The sequence below is a fragment of the Penaeus vannamei genome, chromosome 12, assembly GCF_042767895.1.
Source record: "Penaeus vannamei isolate JL-2024 chromosome 12, ASM4276789v1, whole genome shotgun sequence".
NCBI lineage: Eukaryota > Metazoa > Arthropoda > Malacostraca > Decapoda > Penaeidae > Penaeus > Penaeus vannamei.
The window spans coordinates 8,180,547-8,193,046 of record NC_091560.1 but is presented as its reverse complement, the minus strand read 5'-3'; the positions used below and the strand labels follow the sequence as shown (position 1 = coordinate 8,193,046).

Sequence of the window (12,500 nt, the reverse complement as noted above, 5' to 3'; positions counted from 1 at the left end):
TCTTCCAGTTATAGCTTATAGATTGTTCATTCCACTCTTTATTTACCAGTGGAAATAATGCAAGAGTCCCTTTCTAAATGCCTACTGATTCTAATCCTCCTCCAAGAGCTTTGTGCAATCATGGCAAGTCATTCCCCTCACCCCTTCCTTCAGCCAAATTTTTCATGACAGCATTTTCCTGTCACCCTGTCCCTTGACCAGATTTTTCAAGGAAGGCATATTCCCTTCACCCAGTCTTCAGCCATTTTTTTTAATGTTAGTTAGATCCAATGGGTTAATAACAAAAATTAAACTATAATTATGCCTTTTTTCCAGGAAATTGAGTTCTTCTTCCCTTCCTCCAAAGTTCATGACATAATGGTACCCCAGACAACAGCACGATTCCTGAATAATACATGTTGCATTATTAAACCCCATGCAATAGCAGAGGGTAAGTGATGGAACTGGAAATGCTACATATTTTGCTTGCATTTCTGTAGACTTTAGAGTCTGTGACCAATATTTATGAATGGAAATAGTGTTGTTTGGGTATTGCAGGAATCATTTTAAATGTAATTGATATATATAATTTTTAGGTAACATTTTAAACACTATTAATCCCATGACTGGTGTTTACCCACCAAACTGAAGCACAGGAAACATAGTATATATGATTTTTCAATGAAAGAAACTGAAAAGTGACTTTAAGCCTACACTTAAATGCTGTACCTCTTCAGTGACTGCAGTCAGGGCCAAAATAGTGAATAACTTTAGTACACACAACATAGTGCAGACTTGACTGTTTATGACTTGTATACTTGCCACCCAAAATACAGACACACTGCATCATGGCAAGAATAGATGTCACTGAGTATGAGTGGCTTACTAAATGTTATTAGTTTGTAACATATAAATCTTATTAACACATGTTATTTATAGGTAATATGGGCAGCATACTCAAAGCGATAAAAGATGAGGGATTTGAGGTGTCAGCTCTCCAGATGTTCCGCATGGATAAAATTCAGGCAGAGGAGTTTTTGGAGGTGTACAAAGGCGTAGTCAGTGAATATCCAGTAAGTGATGATTGTGATGTGTGGTATGAATTTTTAGTGGTATTAATAGTTATAACTTACTCTGGTGCTCCTTATTTATTATTATTATTATCGTTATTCGTAGAATCAGTATTAATATATTCTTTTCTTTTTTTCTTTCTTTAGAATAAGTATTTTGATTTTCCTTTTCCATCATTCATAGGGCAGGAGTATAGTAGATATTCTACCCCTAAAATCTGAAACTGAAAATGTTAAAAGATCATGGTAATAAACTTGAAAGTATCTCTGTCAAGTTTACAAGTTTGTTACTCTTATCCAAAAAAACATTAGGAAGATTAGATAATAAAATAGATATATACAGATATATTGATGGATTGATATATAGATAAATAAATAAATAGAATGAAAAAAGAATTTATAAACAGAATAATAAGGTATATTATAATGAAAAATACTTTCCTCTCTAGGGTATGCTACAACAGCTGATCTCGGGTCCTTCAGTTGCCATAGAGATCACGAGCATCCACGCAGGGCAGACTCCAGTTAAATTTAGGGAATTTGTAGGACCAGCTGATCCAGTAAGTGATTTCTCATATTGAGTTTTTAGCTTTATGGCTGTAAAAGTGGATTGTATATTTCATGTCCAGTTTTTCTCTTTCTTTCTTTCTTTCTTTTTTCTTTTTTTTCAGTATTATTATTCATCTCTTTATTTTAGTGAGACTGATGATTGACATAAGAATGAATGACATTTGTAAAGAAAGGGAAATGCAATGGGAAATTGTATATGTAATTTCGGTAGAAGTTGTGTGTTTGATTATTTGATGATGTAAACTCAAGTGAATTGATCTTCTTCTCCTTTGCCAAAGACTCCATATTATCCATATTTTCTTATTTTCTTGATAAGGTGCTTTTCTCTCCTATTATAAATAATTTTACTTTGATTTGACATGTTTTATTTCTTTTTGATAACGTTTTTACTTCACCTCATTTTCCCATTACAGATTGTGGCCAAAGAGTTACGGCCCAACAGTCTAAGAGCTCGATTTGGCGAAAACACGGTCAAGAATGCCCTTCATTGCTCTGATTTGCCGGATGATGGTCCCCTTGAGGTCGGTTGTTCAGTAGTATTTAATTTAGTTTATATTTTACAGAGTTCATTTGACAAAAAAAGGCTGTAATTTCACAGTGTAGGATAGATAACAAATATTTCAGGATTGTATCTTCCTTAGAAGCACGTAATTCTGGTAATGACTTACTGCTGAAATATCTTGCCTTCTCGAACTGTTCTTTTTTATTCATAACTTCAAAATGGGGATATTCAGTTTACATTCCTGTTTTACATGTTAGTTTTAGTGTCTAGTTATATTGATTTATTGTCCAGGATTCAGGATTTTTTTCTTTCTTTTTCTCTTTCTTTTTTCCATTTGTACAATAATTATGGTAGAGATTATTTTTTGTGACTTGATAGTAGGTATTGGGTTATTTTCATTATTATTATTAATAATATTCATCAGTATTATCTATATATGCTCTTGCTATTGTAGCTACAATTGATATAATTTATATATGAAAAGACGTGTCTGCATAATTTATGTAAAGTAAACAATGAAAAGTATGCTGTGGATTTCTATTAATTTTCCACCATTTCTTTTCAGGTGGAATATTTCTTCAAAATTCTCCAGTGATTTTGTTTTCAGCACATATGGTACATGCATTCCAGTGCAGTTTTCAGTGACTGCCATTTTTATATATTTGCAATAAATGTATATCAGTGTATTTGGAGGATCTCCCCTTTTTGCTAACTGTTTAATGTCCTTCACAAAGTATGTTATACTGTTAATGATATTTTGTTATAAATCCATCAGATCTAGGTGCATTACTGCCTGCACAGGGCCCAAATTTGCGCATTATGCTCACTTTAGCAGCAACTCTCACAGGTGTGCAGCTTATAGGCTTGGCTGACACAAATATTCATGTGTGGTATCTAGACTCCTTTGCTCCCCTTTGCAAGGTTAATATCTCATTTTTTACGTGAGCATTTTGTCTTATTCATTTTCACCCCCCAGTCAAAATTTCTCATGACAGCATGTTCCTATACTCTAGCCTTCCATCAAATTTTTTTGTGATGTGTTGGTCACATCACCAAGTTAAATATAGGGTTTCAGAACAAGCTGGTGTTGCCTTTTTCCTGGTTTATTTAATAAATTATATATATTCTAAGTTGTTTATTATTATTATCAATATCATTATTATCATCAATATCATTAATCATTATCAACTATATTCATTATTGATACAATCATTATTAAAATACTAACACTACAACTACAACTTCAACTACTACTACTACTACTACTCCAACTACTACTAATCATCATCATGATAGGTCATTGGAAATTGAAGGTGCTTATATTGAAACCTTATGTAAGGTCTTAGGGAATCATATATTGAACAAAGTCTCATTGCCTTTTGATTGTTACATGGATCTGTAGTCAAAAAGGATTCCTTAAAATAATATAGAATTATCATGGAAATCTTCATAGGCATTTTTTTTTTTTTTTTTTTTATTCCAAATATGTTAGTTTTTGTGTGTTTCTGGAGATGCAGCTCAAAATTTAAGCTACATTTATAACACCTTTATTAGGTAGTTTGACTTTTTTCTCTCCTTTGTATGTGAAAATTATTTAGCTTGTGTTTTAATATATTTATGCTATGTAGTGCTAGATTCATATCACTTAAAACATAATTGTTTTTATAGTTTTGCGTGGTAAAATAGAAGACCTGAATATAGTACTCTTGTAAGGTGTTTACAAAAGAAATAATTACTTGCTTTATAATACTGAAAACCGATGCCAACCAAAACAATGTGTTCAGGAATGGAAAATATACACCATTAGGTTATTAGTTCTCCAGGACCAAATATTTTGTGAAGCTCTCATAAGTTATTGAAAAATACCAGCATGTCTTCTATTTTGTGTGTCATTTGTTGACTTTATGTAAAATTCAACGGATGAGATAATTTGAAGGTTTAAGCTTATTAATTATCAATAACCTATCATCTTTATCAGATTACTTAAATTTTCATAGTTATTTAATTAAGATATAAGACGCATCTTACGTGGACCAAAGATATTCCAGCTGACCAAACTAATGTATGGAAGTTCTCATTCTTATCCTTTGACTAGGCAACTTTTATAATGTTGGCTCTGTATTGCAAAGAAAGTAGAGACTGCACTTTAGTTGCTAGTCAAAGGTGCATATTTATTCTACATGTGGACAATTTTTTCCTGCATTTGGATATTGATTCAAGTTGAAAGTAAAATGAAATTAGAATCTCTGTTGTTTTACTTGCCACATTTTGAGTACCAAAGCGTGGATACCAAACAGATATATCTAATAAATAAAAAAAATGTGGAGACGCTTTGCCTTAAGTACTTGGTTATTGGATGCATAACTCCTGCAGTAAACATATCTTAAAAGTTGTACATTTTTTATACAAATGGCAGCCATGCTCTGGCTGCCCAATTCTACCTTTCTTGGTAGATACAGTATTCATGAACAATGTGCATGAGCACAATCACGAAGTCTCACTAATTCAAATTGCAAAACGGTTGTACTTTTCCTTGACTTTACTTACAGAAAATATCAAACAGGCTTCACCTTTTTTATGCATAACAAATGTATAAAAGCCACTAATTTTAAATAATTCAAAAAGAATCCGTGGATCATATTGGCTCTATTTTTCAGATAATTTAAGATTTTTGGTGTTAGCTTTAACTGAACTCATACCATTAACCTAATAGTAGCCATGACCCTCCCTTCAGCCCAGTTACTAGGCAATAACTAGTGTGCAGAACTAGTTCTGAGATACTGAGATACTGATAACTGGAAACTCATTGCAACAGTGATATGCTTTCTGTCCTGCTAAATAATTGTTGGGGCAGCAGTGAGCATTGTACCTACTACTTATCCATACAGGACTGATCCTATGTCCCAAGCATGACATACATGTGTAATACGTTATTTTATTATTATGAAGTCAATTAGTCCATAACAATAAAAGAAAAAATATGGAAGAGGAATGGAGACTTAAGGCCTGTTAACACAGGTGGGCACATTGGTAAAGGTGAAAAAGCAGCAAGGAAACTACTTGTATATTGAGTAGTTTGTCTACCAGTTACATCAACTCTATTCGTGCCTGCCTGTGTGGACAGGCCTTTCATAATATCCAAAAGTAAAAGCCAAATTGAAAATTATGTCCTGAATTATAATGTGTATAAAAAAACTATCATTTCTATAAAAAGTAATTTGAAGCAATATTAGAGAAGAAATAGGACCTTTCTTTGATAACTCACCACTATATTGAGCACAACTAAATAACTGGCAGTAATAATAAAGGAGTAAATTCAAAGTCCAGTGATAATGTCTCATTTATTTGAAAAATAGTTTTCACCCTATTATCTGTAGAAAAAAAAGATAAATGAAAACATTTAAAGAAATTTTAAGTAATATAAAAAAATTATTTTACTATTAATTTATTCATTAATTAGGTATGCATTAGTCAACTCTTATTTTAAATCAAATATGAAATATGGCAGAAAGTGATGAAATAGTACCTATAATACTAAACACAGCTTATATTACTGAAAAAAGGAAACCACTAATATTTTGTAAAATATCACAGAAATTATATCATATATCCAATTTTAAAGTTTTATTAATAAATAACAAGGATATCTAATACAAATGTTTATAATTTCCAACAGATAATATTAATAGGTACAATTTATCAACAACGATGATACAAACTTCCCTGTCTTTGTTTCTACCATTTTAAAAGTCATTAACCAGCAACAAGGTTTAGCCCAAGACACCCCATGAAAAGTTCCTAACACCCCACACTTATTTCAATGTTATTTTCCCCACAATTTCAACAACTTTCGGCTGGTGAAGCACAGTGTTGAACCAGCGTGTCAAGCAAGGTAGTCTCTCACGTGCTGCTTTGTCAAGGCCATGCTGGAAGGCTGGGATCAGGGATGCAAATACAGACACATCAGCAAGGGAGAGTCGCTCTCCGACCAGGAAAGTGTGGTCTCGGAGGTATGTATTAATTTTCCCCAGCTCCTTCATAGCTGCTTTCAATGCTCCATCATCTTTCTTCTTGTCTTTTCCTGAACCTATCAACCCTGAGCTTACAACATGGAGAAGGCTATTATCAGCAGCTAGCATCCAACTCAGAATTTGCGCTTCATGCATTGTGCCGCTGCCTCTAAGCTCAGGACTAGCAAGGTACCAGGCCACTCCTACACTACCTCTCAGTGCACCATTGGGGGTTTCTAGGCCAGGCAAGGTGGATGACCCAAACTTTGACACATATTCTGGGTCACTAGGTGTACTGGTATGAGAAATGGTTACATTCTTTCCAGAGTATTTGGCAGCTATGAGGGCTGGGAAAGCACGGACACTGTTTGGATGCGTGTGCAGTACAATGCCATTCTTCGGAACCTTACTATCTTGCTTTTGAGTGTTCTGCTGTTTTCCTGGCTTCTCTTGTTTACTTTTTGATGCCTGTGGTTGGGCAGCTGGTGTAGAGGCAACAGCTGCAGGTGGAGACAATACAACTGGGCCACAGCCTAATTTCTCTTGAGCAAATTTCTCTGATGCAGCAATTGCCTCCTGGAGAGCCTTAACATTGCTTCCACTCAGCTGGGCCGATTCAGGTTTGCCTCCACCTCGGCCATTTACTAATTCAGCCAAATTTTTCACCCACTCATCAGCTTTCAATCCTTTGGCCACAACGTCTTTTGGCACTGAAGCCATAGCCAGAATTTTGCCAGTATCCTCATCTGTGCTAACAAACAAAGCTGGAGGTCCATTCTTTGCTTCTTTCAGGGCATCATTGAGGACCTTATTCTGGGCAAATGCTTTTAGCTCAGTCACAAGGTATGGGATGTTGGGGTTAGCTGCAAGTACATTTTTCGTGATCTGAATTGCCTCCTTTGAGATAGCTGTTTTCCTTGCACGGTCAGCATCACCTTGGACCTTCTTGACTGCTTCTACAGCTTTGCGCAGCTCTTCTTTGCGCCAATGCTGAATTTGGGCATGGTTGATATCATTCAACATTTCTGTAAGGAGACGTACAACTTCCTTGAATGGCATATTGTTTTCTGCAATTTTCTTCTTCAGTTTATTCACCTCATTCTCCAGATGTGAAGCTTTGTTAAGTGCCTTGACAGCTTCTGGGCCAGTGAAAGCAACAATACGTCTGATACCCTTGGCAATGGCTTCTTCACTAACAATAACAAAGTCTCCAGCATGGCCTGCACGAAGGAGATGAGTACCACCACAGAATTCAATGCTTGTGACACTTCCAGCAGGACTCTGTGGGTCAGCTTCTAGGGTCTCCACAGGAATACCAATGGAAACCACTCTGACGGGATCAGGGTAAACTTCACCAAACACTGCACGAAGACCCTGGATGCTCTTAGCCACATAGAGTGAGGCTGTTTTAGCATATACTGGTTTGTTCTCCTTCACCATCTGCCTGCAGATTTCTTCAGCTTTCTTCACTTGATCAACGGTCATGGCTCCCTTGTTAGTGAAATCAAACCGAAGTCTGTCTGGAGCCACCAAAGAACCCCTCTGATCAGCGTCTGATGACAGGACTTGGCGTAAGGCAAAGTTCAGAATATGGGTGCCAGTATGGTTGTTCATCAGATGTCTTCTACGCTCCCAATCAATACTCAAGTTCATTTCATCTCCCAGCTTGATTGTACCTTCCACCACACCAATATGGCATACAAATCCACCTTTAACTTCAACTGACTCCACCTTGAACTCGGTCTCTTCATCCCCTATTTTCACCATGAAACCCTCATCATAGATCTGGCCTCCACTCTCTGCATAGAAATTGGTCTTGTCAAGAACTATGCCACAGCGATATCCAGACTTAACTTCGTCAACAAATTGGTTATTGTATCTGATGGCAACCACTTTACTATTAGTGCCTTCAAATTTGTAAGGAGAATCTACTGCTTCACCTGCAGTGTAGATATACTTGAAAGAATCATCAGTAAAAGGCACTTTCCTGTCTTTAAGATCTTCAATAGCATGGACATCTAGTCTAAAGGAATTATCTTTGTCCTTATTCTCTCCTCTGGATTTTTCCTGAGCTTCCTTCTTGCTAACTTCAAATTTTTCCATGTCAACAGCAAGGCCCTTTTCCTCTGCCATGAGCTGTGTCAGATCAACAGGAAAACCATATGTGTCATACAGCCTCCAAGCCACATCACCAGGAACAATTGTGCTGCCTCCAAGCTTGTCAATTGTGCGTTTCAGTAGTTTATGACCACGATCCAGGGTTTTCAAGAACTGAAGTTCTTCCTCATTTATGACATCTTTTACAAATTCAGGATCCTTTGCAACTTCTGGGAAAGCATCCTTCAAAATTTGCACAACTACATCCACAAGTGATGCAAACATGCCTGGTTTCATGTTCAGCACTTCAGTGGCATACCGAATGCCACGCCTGAGAATCCTACGCAGGACATACCCTCTTCCAGCATTGTCTGGCATGCCTCCATCAGATAGAGCAATTGTTAAAGTTCTAATATGATCAGCCAGTACCCTGTATGCCATGTCGACACCATCAACATCATCTTTACCGACTTTCCCTGAGTAAGGCCTAACACCAGTTAACTTTTGGATAGTTTCAAAGATGGGTAAAAAGAGATCTGTGTCGTAATTAGACCTCTTATTCTGCAGAATAGATGTAAGCCGCTCCAACCCCATGCCACAGTCAATGTGCTTCTTAGGTAGATTCTTCAGGGTGCCATCAGACTCTCTGTTGAATTGAATGAACACAAGGTTCCAGATTTCTAAGACATCTGGATCATCCATGTTGACAAGATGGGCTACATGCCGACCGCCAATTCGGTCAAAGTGAATTTCAGAGCATGGTCCACATGGTCCTGTGTCACCCATCTCCCAGAAGTTGTCCTTCATGTCTCCTGGTAACACACGGTCTTCAGGGACTCCCAAATCCATCCATATCTGCTTGCACTCGAGGTCAGGCTCCAGGCCCTGCTCTGGGAAACCGCCGAAGTAGGTCACATAAAGGCGTTCCTTAGGGAGCTTGTACACATTAACTAGGAGATCCCATGCCCAAGCACACACCTCCTTCTTGAAGTAGTCACCAAAGGACCAGTTGCCCAACATCTCAAAGAAAGTGTGATGGTACACATCCTTGCCTACATCATCCAGGTCATTGTGCTTTCCACCAGCGCGGATGCATTTCTGTGAGTTCACAGCTCGGACGTAATTTGCCATGTCACTGCTGGGGTCTACAGTACCCAGGAAGATAGGCTTGAACTGATTCATGCCGGCATTGGCAAAAAGAAGAGTTGGATCATCGTGAGGAATGGTAGGAGAGCTATGAACATAGGTATGCTGGTGCTTCTCTTTGAAGAAGTTGTAGAATGTGTCTCTAACTTCTGAACTCTTCATTTTGCCTGAAAAGAAGATATAGGACCACGTTAGTAACTACAGAACAAGACCACAAATGATGCTACTCTACACACCTACATACAGACAGACAATGCCAATGTATTTCTTTATAGGCTACATAGAAAGAAAGGGACGGATTTCTAGTAATTCTTTCCAATACGAACACGCTCACCAAAGTTTAAGTACCCCAACTCCATAACACATTTTTAAAAACAATTTATGTTGCCGTTTTTGAGCATGCCTGATGGAAGGGTTGATGGGGGGTTCAAACACCCCAAACAATTCCCCTCGCGACCATTGTTTTCACTTCCATATGCAAGGTAAGAGAAGAGTTGAAACTCAGGAGAACCAAGTGGCTTTAAGCTGTGAGCGGTGCTTTCTACAATGTTTTTCCTTTATTTGTGGTGATACCATTTGTGTCTGTAGATTATCTCTTGTATCTATAAGAGCAACTCAGTCTTCTCTAAGAATATCATTTACTCTAGCTTAGTGCATCCATAATATAAATATTAACTAAATTTATGTGTAATTTTTCTGTTTGTATTTTTCCCCCCATATATTCCTCCCTTTACTAAACTATTTCCCCATGAAAACAAAAGATAGCCTTAACCCACTAGCGTCAGTATATTCTGAAATCAAAAATAATGGTTTCCGGGCGGCTTCAGAATTGGCATGCAGGGCTGACCTGGAATATGCCTATGCACTGCCCGCCATGGGCGACAAAATTGGAGCGCAAGCGTTGTGTTGCACCAGCGGGACACCCAGCAATTATTATTTTTCCAGGTGTCACATATGTGTGACACCTGTCTTAAATGGGTTAACAAAGAAATTTGGAGGGGAAAGAAAAAAAAAGAAAAAAAAAAATTATATATATATATATATATATATATATGTATGTATATATATATATATATATATATATATATATATATATATATATATATGTATATATATATATATATATATATATATATATATGTATGTATATATATATATATATATATATATATATATATATATATATATAAGTGTATTGTAGATGTAGTGATTTCGAATGGTGCACCTGTCAGAGACTTCCTTACACCAGGAATTTTAAAGAGCAAAAGAATGTGGAAAATTAAAATCACATTTCATATGATAAAGAAAGAAGAAAATAGAAAATCAAAAACCTTCCTAACCCAGGGGCTCTAACCTGGACCCCTTCCAGATTGCTGCATTTCCTCATCAGGGGCTCCATCCTTGAACCCTCCCAATCGCTGTATTTCCATACCAGTCACTCCACCCCCAGTATCTCAATACAATAATTTCAAAACCATATACCCTTCTAGTCGCCTACAATTTTTACTTTAAACAGATGGAAGATAAAGTTTAGCTGTTGTCAAGAGGAACTGGTAGAAATACTTGTTTATCTCTGGAAAATGCATCAACCTCTACCATAAGTTTAAAAGAATTTCCACTATATTGTCTTAAAAAGGACCATAACCAAGATCACATTCAGCCCAAAACAGACAGGTGACTGTAGAATAATAGTTAAGGAACTATAATAAATCCCGCTTCGGAAAACGCACATGCGCAAAAAGTTCTTATAACAAAGAATACAAAATAATTCATAACAGGCCTTTTTTTTATAACACATTATATAAAAACACAAGATGCCTAAATGTAGTGGAGTATATAGGAAGAAATAGGAAATAACTAATTTTCAAAAGTGCATAGTGACACACGCAATAGTTGACATGTCGCAGTAATAAGTTATGCAGTCAGTTAACTATTCGAGACCGCAGAGTAAGCATGTAGAATGACTTGGAAAAAATCGCTTTGTGTAAGAAATCAAAATGCTTCTTATAACCAGAAATGTGAGTGCACTCATTTTTTTCACTTTCAGGGTGCTGATTCCATCATACAGAATAAGAATATATATATTTCTTCATGCAATAGTGCACATTGATATCCTCCAGTTTAACCAATGATGCATTTAGATCAAGTCCACAGTGACTGGGTGTGGGTCTGGGGTGAAGTCCCATACCAGGAAATACAGGGATCAGTCGAGGGTCTGGGAGCGAAGTATCTTGCAATTCAAATTTCTTGTTTCAATTCTTCTTCTTGGTGTAAAATTCATTAATCTGTTGTTGTTTCCCATTGCAAATAAAGTAACCGCATACCTTTCATACCATTACTGAAGCTACTCGTGGGAATCCACAAATATTGCTATAAGAACCAAAAACCTTCCCAATCCCAGAGTTTCATCCCCAGACCTATATACTATCACCCTATATCCCAATCGGGGGAACTGCCCCCAGACCTACATCCAATCGCTGTGGTTTTACTCTCTGTGCAGCAATTCTTGCATAATATTTTCTTCAGTTTTGGCGTTATTCTTTGCCCGGGTAGATTCTTCCCCGGTATTAGTGAGTTTTTCCCTTTCTTTATGACAGTCATTAGATTTTCTCTATCTTTATGCAGTCATTATGTTATTGTTTACCCAAGTTTTATGTGTTGCACACTATTCTTATTACTAACTTATTACAAATGATTATATAATGATTATCTTTATGTATGGACACAAAGGGTAAATTGAATATGATATTCTTGTACAGGACAAAAGATTGCAATCACTGGTAAAGAACTAATCAGCAGACATGAATTATAATGTCCACTCAGTGCTCCGGAGTCTCCGCTCTATCTTGCCATACATGCCAAGGTGAAGACAATGTTTCCTGGGAGTCAGAGCTCTCCTTCAACCTTCGCCTCAGGCAGTGCCCAAAGAGAACACCCATTCATCAGGTCCATTTGGCACACCCATTCATGGAAACTTAAACAGATTAATAAATTTTGTGACATGGAGCTGGGGGCCCCTACTGTAAAGAATTACCTTACTAACTTCGAAGGAACTACTACCAGTGAAATGTGCCTCTTTTTTTCTGTGTCATTTCTCCCTTTCTGATTCATCCTTTTCTTACCTGG

The 12,500-nt window shown here is 36.8% G+C and overlaps 2 protein-coding genes across 4 annotated transcripts in view; one reads left to right on the top strand and one right to left on the bottom strand.

Annotated features, from left to right (window-relative positions):
* Positions 1-4,364, top strand: part of nmdyn-D7 (nucleoside diphosphate kinase homolog 7) — a 19,102-nt gene extending 14,738 nt beyond the window's left edge. For both annotated transcript variants that reach the window (XM_027352101.2, XM_027352103.2), the window contains 5 exons: positions 316-430; positions 919-1,052; positions 1,499-1,609; positions 2,033-2,140; positions 2,687-4,364. In XM_027352101.2, coding sequence (XP_027207902.1) covers positions 316-430; positions 919-1,052; positions 1,499-1,609; positions 2,033-2,140; positions 2,687-2,716 — 498 coding nt within the window. In that variant the 3' untranslated portion in view covers positions 2,717-4,364. The remainder of the gene's footprint in view (positions 1-315; positions 431-918; positions 1,053-1,498; positions 1,610-2,032; positions 2,141-2,686) is intronic.
* Positions 4,365-5,448: 1,084 nt separating this feature from the next.
* Positions 5,449-12,500, bottom strand: part of AlaRS (alanine--tRNA ligase, cytoplasmic) — a 7,524-nt gene continuing 472 nt past the window's right edge. For both annotated transcript variants that reach the window (XM_027352099.2, XM_027352100.2), the window contains exon 2: positions 5,449-9,541. In XM_027352099.2, coding sequence (XP_027207900.2) covers positions 5,934-9,536 — 3,603 coding nt within the window. In that variant the 5' untranslated portion in view covers positions 9,537-9,541 and the 3' untranslated portion in view covers positions 5,449-5,933. The remainder of the gene's footprint in view (positions 9,542-12,500) is intronic.